Consider the following 23,092-nt stretch of genomic DNA (forward strand, 5'->3'; position numbering starts at 1 on the left):
TATAGTCAGTCAATGAACTTGTAGAACCCACTCACGAAGTTGAAACTGGCTTTTCTGATGCAGAAGGCAGTGACAACAAAGAATCTGATGTTTCTTCCACTGATCCTGTAAACACTGACATCAATTCTGTGGTCTCAAGTACTTTCAAAAGTTCCAAGTGGTTTATTTTCCTTCTGCATGGCTACTTAAGGTAGCAATGCCCATTCCTGTGATATCTATGTCTTTCTTGCACACTACACAAAGTGCTCTGTGCTGCAAGGTTGCATCTCTCCTCAGCCACTTAATAATAGTCTTTGTCCTGCAGCTATTGCTAAATGTTTATTTTCCAGGCAACATGCAATGACTTCTCATTCAAAAGACAGATACAAATGCACCATTCTTGCTTGGCAGAAAATTGAAAACTTCGTGAAGTGAAAAAGTGCACAGTATTAATGACATCATGTTAAAGGGGCATTATGCTTGATATCCAATTACTTCCTGTGGATTCTGATAATGGAGGAATGGTTTGCATATGATGGAAAATCAAACTGTACTTCAAATCCTCATACAATGTAAAATAAATGACTAAAAAGTAAAAAATTTCATCACATTTTATTGATAAGCAAAATTTGTCAAATTCAATAACTTTCAAAGACCAAGGTAAAAAATCAGGGCCTTGAAATGAGGTGTTCATTTCTCAATGACTTTCAATGTCCATGTGGACCATGTATACGATTTCCAATGTGGTACATCACATGCCTTCTAATGATGATGTGTAAGCATAAGTTTTACGCACTAATCTTAAACAGCTCTAAAGTTGTAGAGTGGAATGATAATGGGGGGGGGGGGGTATGGGGCTGAAAATACTGAGCTGTGACCTTCACCATAAAGCTATGATTCTCAATACTGTTCACAACACAGCTTATAATAATTATCTAGAATGATAAAAAATTAATCCTTTAATCTCAAATGACTTCAAAATCATAGAGTAGAAAGGAGGGTGTGACAATTTTAAAACACTGAAAACATTACCCTTATCTTAAAGATAGGATCCCAATGAAATGACACACCTTCTAACACTGATGTCAAGTATGCCAAGTTTCATCCCTTACAGCAATTTCAAACAGATTTCAAGTTATGGAGTGGAAACAAGAAGGATACACAGAGAATGGATACTATATCCCTTGCTTTTTGCAAAAAGCAGGGAACACAGATTCACCCAAATGTTTTTCTGAAACTGAATGAGTAATAAGCCCCACTTACCAGATATAGAAGGAATGTGTGGAGCCCTGTTCCTAGGCCCACTGATGACAAAATGCCTAAACCAACCCAGTAGCTGCACCAAAGAAAATACCTTTCCAAGTACTGAACCGTCTGAAAGAGAAGTAAATTTTCAGTTAAATTCATCTAAATTATAAAATTCTATACCAAAGCTGCATGCTATTACATTTTACTCAGTTATGTTTAGCTACAGCCATACAAACCACTCCAAAGGTGATGGAACACAATCAGACCATTGTGAACATGGAAATACTACCCACAATATTACCAAAGTATAAAGTCTGTGTCTTGGTGTAGGAGATCACTTATTATACAACCTGTCAATGACAATCATAATACAAATATATTTACCTACAAGGAGCAAAAACATTTGGAATTCTACCCTTTCTTCTCCCTTTAGAAGCAGCTAAATGAATCATAAGGTTCTAACTGGGCACAAAATATGACTTTGATCATCTCCAACACATATATGACTTAGACTAGGGATCTCTATATTGAGTTTAGCTACTGTCTGTTTATAATAAAGAGGACCCATCCATTGTCCATTATACTGTACCAAACTTCTGAAAAGAGGATTATTTGGGCAATTACAGGAACAGAATATGAAGGCATCCAGAAATTTCTGCCTGGGCCTTTATGTCAACCAGTCTACCACCTGAGGGCAAGAAGGCAGTTTAAACTGGGGTTACTTCTTGGACTGGAGCAGCATGACTTAAAGAACTTTACTGACAGCCCTGTGGCAGTCAGCAAGTCCCTGCTACCTTGCTGGCTTCAATGGGCCAGGAGTAGACATGAGGGACCAGTGTAGGGAATGAGCCCTCAGAAAAGTGTCTCTGTGTGTTATTAAGTCCTTTTAAGTGTCAAAGGCAATGTCCCTGCAGAGGTGGAGCAGCTCTATTGATAGCACCATCGACATTTAAAGTGCTGTAATTCATCAAAAGACAGGGACACCTCCTTCAGCAGACTGAAGGCAGCTACCAAGACAAGATCTGCAAACAATGCTATTGGGACCAATATTATATTATATATTATCATGTGCAGTACGTGCTCAGCCATTTAACAATGTCATGATCAGTAACGTGCAGAGCCTGCAGTCCACCGGGGAACTTTGTCACCAGACAGTTGTTCACAATGTGTGACATGGTAAGAAGAGCTCCACAGCAACAGGAAGAGCTAGCAGCCTGGCCCCATCAGACAAGGTCGACTACACAAAGTCCCTGTCCTGTCCGAAAGTGGTTCAGTGTGGTCCACACATAACGTGGAAGGTTGAAGCCAGGAGGGCAGACAGATGGCTCAGCTACAAGGGAGTGGTTTACAACATTTTATGTCTAAATCTTAGCTCTCCCCTTCCTAGGTGGCTCAATCTGACAGGGTGCTGATCCTCCTCAATGGGGGTGGGGTGCACAACATGACCCTAACAGGTTCTGCCTTGGTTGAATCAACTGTAAGGGGTCCACAGGCTCTAACTGATAGAGACTAATTCCATATGCTCCTGGGATCGAGTACACTTTTGCCCAAAATAGCTAATCTAGCGTCTTAAAGAAGTCAACCAGGTGTTGAGATGATGAAGAGAGGACCATTTCCTCATTCTTTTAAGCATACATCTGCACTCTCTGAGGTCCCAAACCTCATCTGCCCAAAGGCATGACAATTCACTGAGATGTAGTAGTGATAAAAAGATTTTCACAATGGCCATCATGGTAGTTACAGTGGATGTAAGATTTTTATTTAGGACCAAACACATGTCCTAAGAAGTCTTTTGGTGAAAACCTCACATAAATATGGAGAGCCACTCTGGAGTAGTAGTGATAACATGCTTTTTATGATGCCATGCTGAATGGCAGATCAGTATCATTTCAGTTAGAACTAACCAGATAACATTAAATGTCTTTTGGTGAAAACACATGGCAATATAACCTTCTGTTTAGTAGAAGTAATGATAACAAAGAGTTTTAAGATGCCTGCCTTGGTGAATATAATGGAAATCAGATTGTCACTATTTTCATTTTGCATCAACTAGGCATCTTAAGAAATATTTTGTTGAAAATCAGATTGGTATGACCATTAGTAAACGAGCAGCAATAATCTGATCTTCAATATGGCCACCATGGCATCCCCATTTGTGGTTAGATAGCATCATTTTCATTTAGGATCAACACCAGAAGTCTTCAAAAGAAAATCAGACACCAATACAACTTTCTGTTCAGGAGCAGCCATAACAAGATTTTCAAGATGGCTGTCATGGTGGCCATGATGGAGGTCAGATTGGAAGCATTTTCATTCAGGATAATCAGACAGCACAATGAGGAGTAACAATAACAAGATTTTCAAAATGATTGCCATAGTGACCATAATGGACATATCAGACTGGCACAATTTTCATTCAGAACCAACTAGACAGCATAAGAAATCAGTGAAATCCCGATGTCGATATGATCATCCATTCAGAAAGATTAGAGATAATAAGATTTTCCAGCTGGCCAATGTGGCAGCCACACTGCATGTCCAAAGATCACTACTTTCATTTAGGACCAATTATACCCTGGGATCAATGTGTGTGTGTGTGTGTGTGTGTGTGTGTAAAGTTTCATGGCAATCCTCCTAACAGCTTAGGAAGAGTAGCAGTAACAAACTTGTGTCAATGAAATGATGGACAATGGACAAAAGACAACAGGACATCCCATAAACTCTTCTGATCTATGATGAGTATAGCCATCAGTGAATATATCATAAACATCCTATCACTTCTGAATTCCTAATGTATTATCCAGAAAATGCTGGTTTATATTTTCCCATAAAAATGTATTAACCAGGAAGAAAAACTGTGAATGTTCATATCACATAATGCACCAGCAAGTACAGCTTCTATGCTGTTTATTTCACTCACAATTTCATGCACAGAAACAGACTGTGATTTTCTGGCACCATATATATGTGTGTGTGTGTGTGATTTGGATTTTTAAAGCAGCCATAACAATTTTCAGTTATATCGCCATGATGTCTACAGTGTGGCAGTTTATAGTAATGTCTAGTACTGGGGTATATTGCAGCAGAAAAGTAGCATGATGTCTCACCCAGTCATATTATCCTGACACCAGACCGACCAGGCCTAACACTAACGTCTTAATGCTGAGCACCAAGCGAGGCAGCCGTAAGTACCATTTTTAAAAGTCTTTGGTATGACTTGGCCAAGGTTCAAACCCACAACCTCCTACATCTGAGGTGGACGCTCTAACCACTTAGACCACCAGAGGGGTCGGTACAATATATGAAATTATATAACATTATGTGACATTAAATAATATGTACTGTCTGCAGCTCGATGCATGTAATATAGAAGTTAATATGTTAAAGTCTTTTGCAAGGTAATATAATAGCCTTACCTCTTGGTGGGGACCCTCCAAATGGTAAAATATTACAAGCATGGTGCAGAGAACCAGACCAAAGAAACATGTAATCTTCCATGCCAACAATCTGTAAAAAAAGAAATATGAAGATGTTGACTGAGCAGCAACAAAATTTTATCTGAAGGAAATAAAGGGACATATTATTGTAACTTACATAAATGAACCTGCTCTATCTTGCTTTCTAACAGTGGCATGTTTTATAAATGTTGTTGATAGACTGATTGGTAAAATCAACTTCATTTTTAGTCTCTACCTTCCATTTTCCATTGAAATGATTATGTTTGAAGTACTAAACAGAAGTTGACAAACTATATCAAGGAAACTAGCACTAAAAGAATCAGATAAGTCGATGTCAGTGGCCCCTCAAATATTCTACTTTAGGTGCTTGTTGGGCCTGTCAGATAGAAAGTATTGTCTAATTTGCCTGAAAGAAGTGTTGAATGTGATGATGAAATTCATCATTTTCAAGTTCGTTACAGACATTGATTATGTGGCTCAACCTTATGATGATTGTTTTGTGTAACTAAAATTATTAAATATTTAACCTCTGATCTACTTCCACGGATCCTGCAAGATTTTATTTTGCATTTCTTAAATAATTAAGATATAGTTTACAGGGGAGCAAATAATAATTTTAATGATGTAATACTTACTAGTTATTATTGCAATGCTTACCTTGCTTCATGGAAATTACCCATGTCCATATAAGAAAATTCCTTTCTCACATTTTAGGGAAAGTTCTAGAATCCGGAAATGGAAAGAACACAGATCCCATCTGTCCAATATGTGACAGGCCCATGTTCAATAGCCATTATCTTTTTGGGGGCATTGATTACCTGTGAGACATCATAGCAATTTGGGAGGAAAATTCTGACAATAGCAACAGGTAAGAATTATATCTTTAAGATTAGTTCTACCACACACCCTCACAACATATTTATATCAGTAACAATACCCGCTGCTATAGAACAGCTGAATTTGTCAATGTGGCAAGAGGCTGAGGGCCTCAAAAACTGGCATAAAATGGCTCTATTCAATCTCACTACAGGAATGTCTGCTAGGAATGTTGGTACATGTATCAGGTTAGTCGACATTTGTGCTGTGACTATTGGCCTCCCCCCCAAAAAAATATAACTTTGCTCTGGTGCACAAAAGAGCAAAGGCAGATGCAAAAGATCTCAACCTGACATCAGAGATCTCCACCTGACATCAGAGACTTTGGATGTGTAGTATCTCTTGTCTGAATGAAGCACTTGGCTGGAACTTGTCCTGGCAGATAGGTCATATGAGATGAGTCAAGCGTGAAGGTGGGGGCTGTTTTGCAAAGGCAGCCATTATGCTGAGAACAAATGTCTCTCATCTGCGACAATATCCCAGGCTCTTCAACCAACTCTGATCACTGAACCCAAATCACTGGGGCCACAGAGAAGTCACCAAAATGAGCAGTGAAGATTCCAATTTGATGAAACACTTGCAGAATCATCCTGAATGGTAGAAAGGCATAAGAGAACAAATGATCCCACTTCAGGTTGAAGGGATAGACTGCCCAGACTCTCAGGTCTGGGACAGGAAATATAAAAGGGGAGCATGTTGTTTAGCTTTGTTGCACACAGACATTCGGTGAGGACTACCTAGCTACCACTAAAAAGAATTTCCACCAAAATAGTCTTCCAGAAATATGAACTCAGAGGGTAATCTTTTCCAAGACTGCTCAGTGAAAGAGGTTCCAAACCTCCTTACAAAGAGAAGGGGCATGTGTGCCTCCTTGTTACTACACTACCAGATTTGTTCTGCTAGAAGATACCATCACACAGTGATTTGTTATCTTGTTGGGCTAAAATTGTTCATGCGTTGGGTTGATTCTTTCCAGGATTCCAGATTTGTTCTGCTAGAAGATACCATCACACAGTGATTTGTTATCTTGTTGGGCTAAAATTGTTCATGCGTTGGGTTGATTCTTTCCAGGATTTTAAACCCTTGAGAATTAGTTCTTCTGGCTAAAAGTGAGCATCCCACCCCAAATCTGCTATGTCCATGAACAGAAGTGGTGGATTTGAGGAGGGGTGGGGCATGGGGACTTTGGTTAGAAACTGATCCCAATTTTCTCCACCAACTGAAGTGGTGGTGAAAATCTGATCCTAGAGATATCTGAGCTATCAGTGGGTCCTTATGCAGTTTCCAGTGCAAGTGTAGTCTTCCTACAGGGGGCAGGACCAATGCAAACTTCACAACCCTTAAAGGTATAGTTACAGGTGAGTCAGCAATGATGTCATGACTTTCAGTGTCTCCAAAATGTTGCTGGGGGAAGAGGTAAGACTAATTTTAATAATACTTACCTGTCAGCACTGCATAACTTGTTATTCTAGTGTGGAATTATCTTCATTCTTGTAATAAGAATTCATACTCCCAGTCAATAAGTTTTATAGAGAGTTCTGGAAAGAATCCAAAATATATCAAACACCAATTTGCTGCCCAAGTCCCTCATCTTTTCAGGACCTGACTACTCATAAGCCATTAGCGCAGGATGGGAGTAGGTAATCTGGCAATACCAACAGGTAAGTAGTACATCTGTATCATTAAAATTAGTTGTACCCCCAATTTTTTTTAATTTTAATAATATGCGACCTATTGGTATTGCTGTTGTTGTAGGGTTTAACGCCATTTTTCAGCACACGATAGGCTATACATGGCGGCCAGTATTAATGGTGGAGGAAGAACCCGGAAAATCCCCGGAAAGAACCACCGACCCACGAGAAGCTCCTATTGGTATTGCTGAATTTGCCAGTGCAAAGGGAGGCTGATGGCCTTAAGAAATGGTATAAACAAGGAAATACCTGCCCTTACTGTAGCTATGTCCACTATAGTACATGTATGTTAAAATCTTGTAATGTCAGCTAGCTTTTGCACTGTAACTATGGTCCCTAAAGAAAACTTGCTTTCACTCTAATGCATTACAGAACAAAGAAATAGGAGTAGTCATGTGTGATCTCCAAATGCAGACTCCATAACATGATGACATAGGTACATGGGCTGGCAATGGATCAAACTTCATGGGACTTTATTATCATGAATGAAAGATCCCTGCTGGTCATAACCCTCTTAATAGTTTTGACAAACAACCAAGAAATAGTGGATACCGAAATGTCAGGAAAGAGGTTTAAGGGAAGGAAATTACTTTCCCTACCATTTGTTTTCCTTACAGAAAATGGAAATCTAATACCCTAACTATATGACTCAGACTTGGGATCTCTAAAAGGTGCCACCAATGGCAGCTGGCTTTTGGCTACAAAACCGAGTTGGCAAAATGGAGATACTGACTCATAATTGCCATTAAATCATAGAAAACCGTACATAATAGGTCATGAAGCCTTTGTCTCATGGATGCCAAGGAAAGCAAGAAAACTCTCAAAGGAAGCTTCACCCAAATGCTCATAAGGGTTTTAGTTACAGGCTGCAAGATACGACAGGTTTTTGTCAAAGTAAGTGAGACCTCAGTCTCTGCATCTAAAAAAAACATAGGGATGACAATGTGAGAATCCAAAACAAAGTCTAGACCTTCAGAAAACTTAAGTGTGCATGACATTATAATCCTTGACATTAGAAACCAAACACTGTCTCTCTTAAAAATGAGGAGAAAATCAACCAATGCACTTCAAGAATGCCAGCCAGAATTAATGCACTTACTACTGCACCAATTGCAAAAGATCAGAGGTCTCGCTAGGATTTTAAAACTAGGAGTCCAGTACTTGCATTTTGGTAAAAATAGGAATCCCACCAGCAAATATCGCAGTCCCTCCCAAATGTAAATTTTGCAGATTAGAAGAACTACTGGTTGCCATTGAATTTAATTTCCACATTCTTTATAGCACTGACATACAGCTCTTCTGTCCATTAGAGTGTGACTGACTTTTGTCAGTTTTGTCAATTCAAGGAAAGGTCTTATTCCAAACACTAAGCCAGTCATCACACACTTCCTTGCAATTGGCTAATGTCCCATCCAAACTATCAGTTCTAGCAGCTTTAGCATCTTTTGCATCTCATTAAATCTTCATCAATTTGCCATTTAACCCCGAAATACTTAACCAAATTTGCAAATGGCATTTTGTCTAAGTCTCAACAAGTCTTGATTTTGAGGTCATACGCATGATTAAGTATTTCCGAGACCTCTGAAGATACTCCACTTCAGATCATAAACCATGGCCAGAAAGATGTAATCAGCAACTTTGCTTGAAAATGTGTCCTTGTGACAGAATTTCTGAGATGAGCCAAATGTGAAGATGGAGAATATGTGGGCTGTTGTGCTGGAAGGAGGCCCTGTGCTGAGACACAAGGCCTTTCCTTTTAACATATAGACCTCAGCTGGTCTGTCAGCAGGTTGAGCTTGCTGACCCATGATCCTTGGTGCCACAAAGAAGATAACCAAGATGAGCAGTGGCGATCCAAACTTTTGTAAGCATCATGGAATGAGGAAGAGGAAGGTCCATTCCTCCTCCCCGTGTATGTCCAATTGCTCTCTGCAAGGTACCATACCTCGTTAGGCCATAGACAGGGGAGTGGACATTGGTCTTTCTATCTACACCCCATGCATGAATGGCTGGTGGTGAGGGAATCTCTTGTACCCACATTTTATCAAGATATATAGGAAGCATACGTACTGTAAGTTCCAATTCTTCGAGCATCTTAATTGTGATATAAGCCCTAGTTCACTCTGCCTTTTCTAACCATATTCTTATATAGTTTGCCTTCTCCGCAGCAAATTTGCTGCCTGGACACATTTTCTTGAAATCACGGTTGAATGAATCAGCTGTATCAATGACAAGTTTAACTTAGCTAAAAGATGATTTATCATTACTTCGGCATTATCATCACTTCAGCATGGATAATGTGCATTTCCTCACCTTTGGACACTGTGATTTAAAAAATGAGGGCAAAGACTTATTTGTTTCTTTTATTTAGGCCCATTCCTTGTGGGATTTGCACTCAACATATCTTTTTACATCACTTCTACCACTATGTGCGACAGAAATTTCCAACACACATAAACACAGTGAGCATAATGAAGTCATCGTTAGACTGCTTTTTAAATGATCAAATGTCTGTATAAATCTGAAGAAACGTCTGGCTGGCACTATACTTTTTGACTTCTTCCATGTTTCTTTTCACAAGACACTGATCTGCCATTTTCAAAAACAACTGCCAAACGCTCCCTTCGATGCCTGCAGATGGTTCACCAGTTTGCATGGGAAAAAGCACTTCTCTGACAGTGATCAAATAAATCTTTTTAATGAAAAGAGAAGTGGAAGGAAACGTTAAGATGTAATTGTTTGCTGATTTGAATTTTCCATAGTCCTGTCTAAACTATCTGTAGAGATTTTGTCTGGGCTTCATCCATACAAAATACAGAGAATCTGTATGGATAAACAGGTCTGTATTGGACTGCAACCTGCAAAATCAACTTTGTTATGAGGCCAAGGTTCAGATGGACACTGCAACATAAAAAGGATGTACAATTCTCTTCCCTTAAACTGGTGTCCCCACATTCCACAAAAGGGATTATAGTGTGGGGGGTGCCAATACAAGCCACTACCCTATTCTTGTGCATGTATACTTACTCCCAGTCCCCAATGGAGTTCATTGTGAGCCTGGCAGGGGGAGGGGGGCTTGACCTGTTCACTGTCTCCATACCAAAAGTAGACCTGTGCCCAGGGACTGGTGAATGATTGATCTGGTGACTAATCATCAAAAGGATCCACCCTCAGATCTTCTACACCTAGATCATAGCACTCACTTTAAGGGTAGCTCAATCTGCCGATTACCATCACCAGGATATACGCTCTGTGAGGGTGCTGCCCCTCCAACATGAGGGGTGCAATTCTCTCTCTATCCTAGTATTTCCTCCTTTGGGCAGGACTCTAAACCTAAACCTAACTGGCACTGACTAGCTGGAACAACCTTCAGGGGTCCAAGGGACTGCAGAGACTGATCCCATATGCCTCTGGGATTTAAAAGAACCTTACCCCACCAAAGAGCTAATCTTCATCTTCCTGCAGTCAAGGGTCTCAGAGAAAGACCCAGTGTTTTCCAGACATGAGGAGTTTGTTTCCTCCCACCGTTATAAGTGTATCTGATTTCTGTGAGGCCCCTTTCCCAACCATAAGCAGCAGAATAGACAGCCATCTATCAATTGGCAATTACTACAAGCAAGGCAGGTTGTGGGTGTATCCCATAAGGCTTTATGATGCCAACATTTTGCAGCATATTGCTTCAAAAGAAATCTCTTTAAAAACAAGCAACAATAAATAAAATTATGATTATAATAATTACGAAAGGCATGAGACCTGAAGTCTAATGCAACGCAATAACAGCAATACTGTACTTGCCTTGTGTCCTTTTAATGTATATGGTTAGTGGTGATAGACCTGTGGTCAAACACTATCAGAAATCAGTAATACCTAATTTGGCTGTGAATTATAACAGAAAATACTGAAATATTGAAACCAGCAACACAGAACATATTACTATATAATGAAAAAACAAAGAGGGGGTGTGAGCCAATATGTTGTTCAAGAAAGGATTATGGTTACAGCACATAGGCCTTTGTTGTAGCAGACTTGGTCAGTATTAAGTCTAGTTCTAAACTTTGCAGAACTTTCCATCTAATGGGAGGATGGAATTTTTCTTATATGAAGGTAATTACCATCCCAGAAAGGTAAGCTATGCAACAGCTAAAGGTATTGTTTTACTGATACTAAAATGGTATTTGCAAGATATGCAAACAATAAAATGTACCAACCACCCACCAACCACTAATGAACTTAAAAAATTCAACTCTATCAACATGGGCTTCTGAAATTCAGTGTTGGACTCCTCCTTTGAATCATGCCCATGTCTGGCATTTTGTCTTAAATAACGAATCGTATTTCCACATTATTCCAAATAACCATGTCTTCAAAGAAATGTTGCTGCTGATCACAAACTTGCCAATAATCTATAATCTTCAATAAAGATGGCTTAAACATTCTCATTCAAGGCAATTATATATTTTACTTCTTCAAAATGCATCTCTTTGGTTTACATAACTTCAAATGAATTGTTCTGTTCCACTTCATGTACTTCATCATAATCTTATGAGCTCAACAAAGCAGTGATAAAAAAAACTCACAATACATTTGTCAGCCAGTTAAGTAATCTGCAAATGTGGTTATTTCTCTCAGACTAGCTTTCCCTTTTAATGGTTTCAACGGCAATCAAACTGTCCAATGGTGACAGTTTTCCATGAGCAATAACGCACAATTGTTATTATTTATACCAGTTACAGGCATGTATTGAGGTGTCAAGAAAAGTATCCCTCTGTTACTCTTTTTTCTTTTTCTATGCAAGACTTACTAGAAGTTGTGTTTACATAAAAACAACCATATCAGGTGGTTGGAAAGTCACAAATCATGTTTTATTCGGGCAGGTATGTTTAAATTTCATGCTGTTTTCCTCCAAACATTTATAAGGCAAAACTTAATATATATTACCCTGATTAAAATAAACGTATGCAGTTTCAACCATAGCAAGAGGCATTGTGTTTTGACCTATAAATATTTAATTCAGTGATCCTTGCATAACCCACAATCCACCTCACCCCAAAAACAGACAAAGTAGATAAAGTTTCATTTTCAAACCCATGAGGAATTCTAATGTTTTTTACTCCATCAACTTATTTAGCCATTTGAAAATAGATACTAGCTCACACTCATCTATCTAATCCACCATATTTCTGCTTTCACTATTCGAGACTGGTGTTTCTGCATGCTGTGTTCTAATTGTTTCATATGCTGAAAATGTAATAGTGGCACTGATGGATGGTTTTCTAGAAAACAACTTTGATATTTGATATATTCAAGTTTCAATATATCTTAAAGATGAATGATCAGTTTTACTGTCAATCCTCAAAGTGGATTACTTCCCCTTACAGCCCAGATCACACTGTTGTCATCACAAGCTGAAATGTGGTCTATTTAACCTTGCCTTTTAAAGAATTTGACAAATGTAAAGAATAAACAGAAAATGTATTACTTTAACTGGCAGATTTGTCATCTTTTATAACAAATTCATCACTAAAATAACAGAAATTACTTTTCAAAATGGGACTGACCCTGGGGTCAAAAGATTAGTGCTGACAGTTGCATTCTGAGAATCATTAACATAGTGATACACGAAAATGTGTGCATAGCAAAATCTTGTGTCAGTGAAACTCAAGATTGCTTGGAAGCCTTCTGTGTGTGGTTCATTAGAGTGAAACATGGATGTATGCATAACTAACTCCACAGTGATATCCATCAATATAAGCCACACAAGGGACCAAAAGATATGTTCTTCGTGAACAGGTATCCTTAATGAACCAGTATAAATTATAACTGAAACTTAAGGGGGCTCAATAATGTTGCTTTTATGAACAGCTTTCTTTAATACCTGTGTCTGACACAACTGGTTACAATTTAGAAAACAAGTGACTTTTAACCATGCCATAATTTTGCAGTTGTAAAGTAGGTCAAGTTTATATACCTGAGAGATAAGGAATAAAGAAAAATTCCAGTCTCTGCCACAAAATATCTCAGGACAGTTATAGGTGATCTCCAGAGCACCAGTTTTTCTCTTTCTTTTTCCTCCTGTTCTTTTATTTCTTTCATTGACATCATTGAGCCTTGATAAGGTGTTGACTGCTCACTTCCATTTACACGTTTATTTACTGAGATTTTTCGTTGCTGTAAACCATCTGACCTTTCAATAGTTGGTGAATCAGAAATCATTGTTTGAGATTCTATTGCAGACATCAGTTTATCTATCTTCAAAATGGAAAATAAAAAAGCAAGTAGATATCTTTTTTATGTCCACAAAACATTACGTGAAGAAATGAATCATCCTGTAATAAAAACAGAAGATATTTTTATTTTCTTGAATCAGCCATAACAAGTTTACACAGTGAATTATTCGACTGAAATATAAACTATGCTTGAGACTTGTTAATCCATGCAAATGTAAATTATTACTGTTATTATTATTATTACTGATTTGAAAATGTTTCAGTGCTCAATAATACATTCATTACAGATAGTGATCATTACAGATAGTGAACATACACAAATAAAATATGAAAAAGATGTTTACAAAAGACAGAGCTCTAAATGGACATTAGAAACATCAGGATCGATTTCATAAACACACCACCTGCAACTTTTGGTTGAAGAATAAGATGCATCCTAATCGAGTTCATAATATTAGTTCGATACATGCATCCATGTTAAGATAGAATATTTCTATTGTAATCTTGAGAAGAAAAAAATAGGTATCAAGGATGGTATAATATATATATATATATATATATATATATATATATATATATATATATATATATAAACACACACACACACATACACAGGCCCAGGGCTGGTGACTTTAAAAAAAATCACAAGCCCTGGCTGAAATTCCACATGCCCTGACTCCAATTTCCTTATGTCCAAAATTTCCCCTTTTTTAATATTATTTGTCACACAATGTTGTGATTGCTACAATTCAAATATAAATTTAACAGTGGGTTTGAAGGTAATGCAAGTATTATTCACTACACTCACTAAAGACTGGATTATCCTTCTCTGCTGGATTCTCTGAGCCAATTTTGGACAGAACCAAGTTGATGTAAGTCAGTATTCTGTTTACAGTATGTGCAAAGTATTCAATGAATCTCCCCCACCATACTTTTATTCTGTTGGCATGTTTCACAAAGTAAAACTCTGTCAACCAGTTCTGAAATTTATTTTTGTTGAGCTTTGTTTGCTGATATTATTGATAGTTAATTGCTTCCTTAATCTGCCTAATAAATAAAATGAATCACACTTGAAAATTAATCAAATCTAGCATCTCTTCAATATATCTATTGGCTTGTTCCACGTCCTGATCATACCCATGCAAATTAGCACAATGGGCTCACCCACTGCAGTCTTCAAACACATATCACTAGCTACTGTCAGCCAATTAAGCAATATGTGAAAGGGTGGGTTATTAACTCTTTCCCTTTTAATTACGGCAGTTTAAACTGTCCAAAGGATAGTTTTACATCAGCTGCAATCATAACTTTTTACTGTTTATACAGGCTATATGTAATGGGCATATGCCGACAGTGGTGTTTACTTTTTTTAATATTTTTGAAGATTAATGAAAATTATTTTCTTGAAACGTGAGCATGTCACGGGGTTTGGGAGTACAAATCGTGTTTATAGCATGACAAGCCATGTTATAGTGTGATTAAAATCAGATCACCACTTCATGTAGGGCAGTGGCTATTTAATTTTAATCTGAGTGAACTGTGTTATAACAGGTATGTCAACATCTTAAAAAGACATTTTTACATTTCATCAGTGGGATCAACGTTTTTTCTGACAAATTTGATAAAAAGATTTTACAGGCACGATAAGCAATTAGATTAGAATACAGAATGGACTCAATCTGAAATTAGAGGGGCCCTGGGCATCGGGCTATCAGATTTTTTGAGCACTGCAATGACAAATAAAACTCATTTTGTTCAATTTAATTTGCCTATATCAATTAAATAATGGAGATAAAATTATTACACTGAAATACACATGGAAAACCACTGAAAGATCAAATCACACAGATGACTAAAAAATCACCAAACTTTACACTACTTAGGCACCAGAGTAATATAACAACTGTTTTTAATGAGCTACAGTTTCTGATTATCAATAAACTGGAAAAAATACTTTAAAAAATCTAATTTTATTTCTATCAATTAAATCAATCGATCAACACTGATGCACTGAGTCCAAATCCAACTAATGCAAAGAGAAAAGAAATATATATGTACATGTATTTTTAATTAATTCAAGAGTCAATTTCTCGTTAAATCCCAAGCCCTCTTACTACCAAAGCACTAAAATAACTCAAAGCCAGAGGGTGAACCAGCATCATTTAGGGTAAAAGTAACAATAATAGAAAGTATAAAATACAAACTCCAGCTTCCATCATAAGCCATACTTTTAATCCTCTATCAATGTAAATTTCGTACTTTATGACAGTACAGGTTTCCTATGGAGTTAATTTACCCTATGGTAATGAAATATTTTGTACTTTGTAATGAAGAAATTTGTTCTGCATCAATTTAAAAATGGAAACCCATGGATACATTTCCCAGATAAAAAAAATATGTAGTATCTAAAACAAGTTCAAAATTTTGAAAACTGAGGGTACTGGGCCAGGAATTGAAGGTTCTGAACACAAAGACTTGCCATAAAGATCGCTGAAACAGAATGCTATTTTAAGACAGGTAATATCTGTATTTTAACATTTTCTCAGATTATCATATATTGTTCCTTTCTGAACAAATCATTTTATAGCAAACACAGCTCAAGCAGTGCTGTGCACTCCTCAAAGAGTTCAAATGATAAGGCCTGTATCAATAGACAGATTTCCATGCAATGAAACATTTTAAGCAACCAGAACTATTTATAAAATCAAAATAGACCCATGCTTTGGAAAATGCCTAAAATTTCTAATCAATTAAACTGATTTTGATCTTTACTCTTTAACAAAGCCATACTGTGTAAGTAGTTACAAATGAGTCAAATAATCTGAAGTAGACAACAATTTATTTTCATGTACATAAAAAAATCAACAACAGTATTCCATATTCCAAAGTGCCATTTAGAGAGTCAGTCAATCAGGTCATGCAAGCTTAGTCGGCACTTTTTAGGCTTTGCATATTTCATATTTATTTTAAAAGTCACATGATTTCTCCAAACATTTTTAAATGGGTGGGTTAGTGTTTAACATATGTTAATACAAACGGTTATCAAACTTTTTACCAAGTATCTATTGAAGACATCAAAATGACAAAAATGTAGGAGCCATCCAAACATTCTCACCTACAAATAGTATTACTAAGTTAGCATAATATTTAGTAACAAGCACAACATCAAAGGAAAGTTAGTAAACAGTATAATATACATGTAACCTGTAAACAGGAAACAAACAAGTGGCAAATGCAGTGAAGTTATAAAAGCATGCAATAAGAAAGAATACCATTGCAGGATGAGGTGCAGGCAGTGACATAGCAACTGCCCAAGCAACCTCCACAACTGCTTGGGGGTTGGGGGTCAAGATTCCCATCAAATGTTTTACAAAATTTTATTAGGAGGGGGTCTCAGAAATAAGTTTTGCAATGGGTGGGTAGGCAGAATTTCTTGCTATGCCACTGAGTAAAACTGCAGAATGTGCATCTCTTGAAACTATATACATGTATATATTTAAATATATATAGAGAGAGGTGAAAGGTATCCTAGTACTCAAATTGTACACAAATCTATGAAAGAATATGTTTGAAGAAAGCTAAATTTATGTTTAAAGACTGACTTAACTTGTTTGACTGATAAAGTTGGAACTAAAGTATAAATATCCTCATTCTGGTGTGCCAATGAACAAAGGTAAAATAATGTGAAGGGGAAGTGCAAATGCCTAATAAATTCTTATAATAATCTGAACAGATCACTGCCAGATGGTGGCCATCAAAATATCAGAAGTACTTTTTAAAGTGAGATATATTTTGCTACAACCCTTTCCTTACTCTCTTGTTCACGAGAGTTACATAAAGAGCTCTACCTGGGCAAAAGAGCCTATTTTGATTATCACCACCACAGATACAATTAAGGATTTCAACAGGAACATGACCTAATGAAACCATGCTTGTCAAAAGTCTGAATCACAGCAGCCTAAAATGGGTGGGGCAGATAGGCATAATGCATTTCCTAATGCATCAATTTCAGAAAATTCTCCACTTGGCATAATAAACATTGGTGGTGAATTGCCTTTCAACCTGAGCAATGAATCTGATAACCTTGTTCAAAAACTGACATTGGCAGATAGATTCTTTGATAAGAGTTTGACATGAAGATGGAGGAGATGAACTACAATCTCAGGGACCACAGCAGAGCTAATAGGATAAGCCATTACTAACTAATCTCAGACTGAAGGTATCCGCCAGCCTTGACCTCTAGTCTGGCACAGGAGAGACATAAAGAGGAAGCTCGTTGTTCAGCTCTATTGAAAACAGTTTTTCCACTGGTCTTTCCACAGATGAAAAGTGTCTCTGCTACCCACTGGTGTACAGACATTAAATGAAGACTACTTGCCCCTGTCTGGTCAATTTATCTGGCACAACAATCCTCTTACGTGTACCTGGAATATGGCTGACTCTAGTAATCTAGTCTGAGCCTGTTCAATGGAGAAGGTTCCAAAACTTCAAACTGAGAAAAGGTGCATGAGCATTCCTTGGCATCTGATGTACACTACAACTGACATGTTGTCTCTAGCAACTATGAATTAACAATGCCATATGCAGCTGACATGCACCTCAAGTTTCAGAAAAACACACTGAAATTTCAAGACTCTTCATTTGTAGGAAAGCTTCTTCCCAAGCCCTGTAGAACTAACCTGGATCTGAAGCACCAGTGTAAAGGAAGGAGTGAGGTTCCAGAGCATAAACTGAAGGGTCCATTGTGAGGTCTTCAGTTTGCTAAAAGCAAGAACTGGAGGGGCTGCATATAAAGCCTTTCTATGGGAAACTAAGTTCACTGTGAAAATGATGTCTTCTTGTTTACTCTTGCTAAGTGAGTGAGTATCTTCAGATTGTCAAGAAGAACACAGTTTACTGACAGGTTACAAAAGGAGTCCCCACAAAGACAAAATTCTAAAAAGGTTCTGATTCAGGATTAGGCCTAAGTGAATCAACCTGCTTTTAACAAAGAAAGAGAGAGAGAGAGAAAGAGAGAGACCTCAAAAAGACACATCTGAAGATACCATGTAAAAATCAGTTGTCAAAGTACTGGATGATGTAAGGACCTTAAATGACTTGTTATTACACCCACTGTCCTGGTGAAGGTTCTGGGAGTGAAAGTTAGGGTGAAAGCTTGAGCGAGAAACTGAAAGCTCACTCTGTTCTAAACAACAGCTTTCTATGGGCTGGGAAGATGGGGATGAAAAGATAAGCATGCTGGAGATCTATGGAGACCGCCAGGTCTTTCAGTCTGATGGCATTCCTGACATAGGCCTGTCTCCATCATGAACCACTTTTCCTGAAGCAGCTTGTCCAATGGGAAAAGATCAATGAGGAGCTGAAACATTCCCACAGATATCAGTTGATACTGGTGGATGAAAAGGTAAATCTTTGAAGAATGTGGATGGGAAGCAAAGCCAGATGTGATGTGATGTGATCTGATTTTTATTTTTAACATAGCTTTAACAATTTTTCAGTCATATCGCTACGATGTCTGCAATGTGGCAGTTTATAGTGATGTCTAGCACTGGGGCATCATGCCGCAGACATGTAGCATGATGTTCCACCCAGTCACATTATCCTGACACCAGGCCGACCAGTCCTAACACTAACCTCTTAATGCTGAACGCCAAGCGAGGCAGCTGTTAGTACCATTTTTTAAGTCTCTGGTATGACTCGGCCATGGATCGAACCCACGACCTCCCGCATCCGAGGCGGATGCTCTAACCACTAGGCCACCGGAGCGGTAGCAAAGCCAGAAACCCTCCCTAATTGTGGAAAGGACCCATGCATCCTCCAAAAGATCTGTGGACTAGTACTGATCATTTTTAAATCCTGAGAAGCCACTAACAGGATCAGCATTCTGTAAATGTACATTAACTGCGCAATGTGGAGCAGTAGCATGGGAAAATGGTCAAGCTAAGATAGATTTTGTTGTTGTTATAGGGTTTAACGCCATTTTTCAGCACAAGATAGGCTATACATGGTGGCCAGTATAAATGGTGGCAGAAGAACCAGGGAAAACACCGGAAAGAACCACCAACCCAAACAGGGTTCATACAGAATTCTGAATGATAAATTCAAAGACTTTTCCAACACTTTCAAAGACCACAAACATAGATTTCCAAGACCTATTTTCGCTAACATTTTGTATACAAGTTATGTAATATGAGAAAACAACAAATGCAAAACACTACAATATTGTTTAATGATGAACTGAAACCGAACGGGTCATCAAAAGAAAGAAACCAGGAAAACTCGACTACATCTGAATCTGACAACCTTGGACAATTTTATTTGTGATTATGGAAAGAAATTAAAATGTTTGGGTTTATTTAAATTTTCATTTTTTCCAAACTGTCAAAGACCTTCAAAGACTGTAGCCATATGAACCCTGCCACAAGAAGCTACCGGTAAGCTTTCTCATGCAGACTCGAACCCATGCAGAGGTGAGATGGCAGTGATCCATAACGGTGAGCACTTTTGGCGACTCGGGGCCCCTAGGTAAGATAACAAATCAAATTTTATGTAGGTATAACAAGTTGAATGCCTATACAAAATTTATTACACAATATGTAGTCCGATAAATCAAGCCCCCCAAATCTGTGTTGATGGATGATATGTTGCTCTGATGTCACTTAATAAATAAAATGTGCAATTTTGCTGCATGCAAATCATTCCAGAACAATCCTGTGTACACTTTAGACACATTCTGGTAACTGGTAAAAGCCACATCTAGCACGAAATTTAAAACTGCAACAGGACAGATGGTTGTGCTATCCTACATAGATTTACAAGTCACCAAAGATAGAATTTGCTCTGGAAATATAATGTCCATGTAGCAGCCCCAGTCATTTTTCTGATATTGAAATAACTGCAAACACTTGATTTCTACATATAGATCTATTTAACAGCATTACAAAACAGTTTAATTTTTTTTAAATATCTCTATTAGAAACAAAGTTATGCAACTTTTAAGTTCCAAAATACATGTATTTACAAATTTCTAGAATTTGTGTTGTATATAAATGTATTCAGTTTATGTGGCAGTCATGGAACCAAAGTAAAATGTTCTATCTATAAAAAATGTTATAACTTTCATTTTTGCTGAGATATTATTATGAAATTTGATATTCTGATTGCATTCTGCCTGATAAATTCATTGCTTTCATTAAATCTGTTGTCTGACTTCAATATTTTCATTTATAAATGAAAAACATATAAACACTTCACAACTTTTATGACATTTAACTTAATACAAATACATGATCATCACGATAGCAATAGTTCATATGTAAAACTTTGAAAATCTAAAGAAAGGCAATGTTTATTCATAACTGTCATCTAAACAATGTTGCAAGACCTAATTTCATGAATAGGATTCAAGTTGGTTTCATCTTCTATATCCTGTGATGTTATATTTAGTTCCTTGCAGAATGGACCAGGGAATGGGGCCATCTTTCACTTAGGACTAACCTTTCACTATCATATACCTGCAAAATAATTTATCACTTTCAGACCTTTTTTTTTTTGTATTTTGAAAACATTATTGATCCTATCAAATGTTATCAATGCATTGGGAATTTAAGAATCTACTTTAAGTGTGTATGTAGTTACTTTGCTACGCTTGTCAAAGTAAAAATAAAATAAATTGTCATACCGAAACTATGCATTTGTCTGATAGTGATGCGATGTCCCATTACAAAATTTCAACAAATGTAATAACATAATGCGTATAAGGTTTAACATATTTTAAAACCAACATTTGTCAGTTCAGATATTTACATCATCGACAGCTTGAGCCTATTGATAGTGGACGAAAATCTACACTTTGCATGTTCATTTTGCGACTGTATACTGTCTAAACCGTACAACAAGCGTTGATATGATAAAAACTATCTAAAAATCATCTTAGCATGTTCTTCTGGCACGCCAATTTGTACGAAATTAATAATAAGTTAAGCTTTGGAACATCAGCTGTGGAGAAGGTACATTGTTATCAGCTGTTAGAAAATTCAAAAATGGCTGACAATGTCTACACGGGGAGATTCAAATGTTTTATAAATTCAATCCTCATTGCGGTTGGTTTATAAACATTTCCGATACATAAATTTTGTAACAAAATAAAGCTTGGAATATACCGATTTTGATGATATATGATGCATTTCTTTAAACTGCCAAACTTTTGGTCAAATCTGCATATAGTTTAAGGGATTATTTCTTTGTGTAAGAATATCATAGAAACGTGCTACAACCACTGACCGAATTATTTACATCTCCTCTGACAGGATTAAAAATTCCATGAATATTAAGTTTTAATAACCGCATTTTGTAACAAAGAAGAGAGATGTCATGTGACCACGGCATGATCAGTGCTCATTTTCAATATCGCGTGAAATCTGTTACTTTCAGTGATTATAACGTAATAATTCCATTAATATAGCATCAAATATATATAAAAAAACACTCATTATGGATAATTTTATAAGCTTTTAAGATATATAAAATGTGTTGCAATCAGATGACATGTATTGATGCTGCAATGAAAGTTCTAGACTTGGTCAAAAGTTTAATCATATTTCCAGGTAAACTATCATCTTGTCCGTATTATACTGGGGTTGCCAGTACATGTCACCAAAAGTACCCTTTAGGTGATGGTAGCTCCACAGCCATGATAAATATCATAAGTGTATAAAATGTACACCGATGTGTGCAGACAAAAGTGGATGCGAATATTTGCAGCTTTCAATGAATAGGTGATATCAGATCCTAACCCGAAAATCAAGATCATCATGGGTGAGGATCTGATTTATTGGCCCACATGAAGTGTAGAAAGACATATCAGCAACGATTCTTAAATAGGTCATCCAAGAAAAGATAGAAATGTAACCCCTTGTAGGATTTTATAGTAAATGCATGATTTGTAGTTAAACTGTAAGTAATGATAAGAGCCCCTGTGCTCTATACATGGAAAACAGTTTTCCAATGAAGCTCCAACACAACAAAACTGTATGCTATAGAGTCAGTATTGGAGACAAACTTTGCCAAATATCCTTCAAAGTTGTCCTCATGCTATTGGGTAATGGTCAGATGAAAGTAAGACATCCCCCAACACATACACATAGAATCTTCTACTATATAACCAAGGTCAGATGCAGACAATCGTCGATTCCCAAAAGCAACTGAATGGCTACGCTTATGAACTAAGCTTTAGCAGATGCAAGCTCTACTTGGTTAATGTTTATTTTCTGCCACCTTCAAACGAGAAACAACGAAAACACAACTCTAAACGACGAAAGAGAAAAAAACGCAGCAAAGAGCATTCAACTTTGCTCACAGGCAACCGGCTTACCAAATTCTGTTTACGACCCTTCTTGGATTTCAAACCCCTTTTTTTCAACTCCCTTTTAAGCTCATTTATCGTCAATTTTTGAAGATCAGCACGCGTAAAATGCTTAGTCATGGTTAAATAAAATATTAGTACCTATCTGTGATTACAGTAACCTCGATTACATACACCAAACAACTGATATCGTCCAATTATTTTATCGGTCTCAACCCAAGTTACAACTCACGTAAATGATCATGTGTG

At 37.2% G+C, this 23,092-nt stretch overlaps 1 protein-coding gene across 3 annotated transcripts in view; it reads right to left on the reverse strand.

The window, feature by feature from the left end:
• LOC149775376 (vacuole membrane protein 1-like) overlaps window positions 1–23,092 on the reverse strand; it is a 68,634-nt gene extending 45,542 nt beyond the window's left edge. The window contains exons 1-4 of one of the 3 annotated variants that reach the window (XM_089943680.1): window positions 22,985–23,092; window positions 13,221–13,501; window positions 4,644–4,734; window positions 1,243–1,353 (exon numbers count right to left, since the gene is read on the reverse strand). In XM_089943680.1, coding sequence (XP_089799806.1) covers window positions 1,243–1,353; window positions 4,644–4,734; window positions 13,221–13,489 — 471 coding nt within the window. In that variant the 5' untranslated portion in view covers window positions 13,490–13,501; window positions 22,985–23,092. Of the gene's footprint in view, window positions 1–1,242; window positions 1,354–4,643; window positions 4,735–13,220; window positions 13,502–22,852 lie in introns of all 3 variants that reach the window. The other 2 variants (XM_089943679.1, XM_089943681.1) reach the window with 2 other exon arrangements.

The sequence above is a fragment of the Sinohyriopsis cumingii genome, chromosome 19 (assembly GCF_028554795.1).
Source record: "Sinohyriopsis cumingii isolate HCF-2022 chromosome 19, ASM2855479v2, whole genome shotgun sequence".
Taxonomy (NCBI): Eukaryota; Metazoa; Mollusca; class Bivalvia; order Unionida; family Unionidae; genus Sinohyriopsis; species Sinohyriopsis cumingii.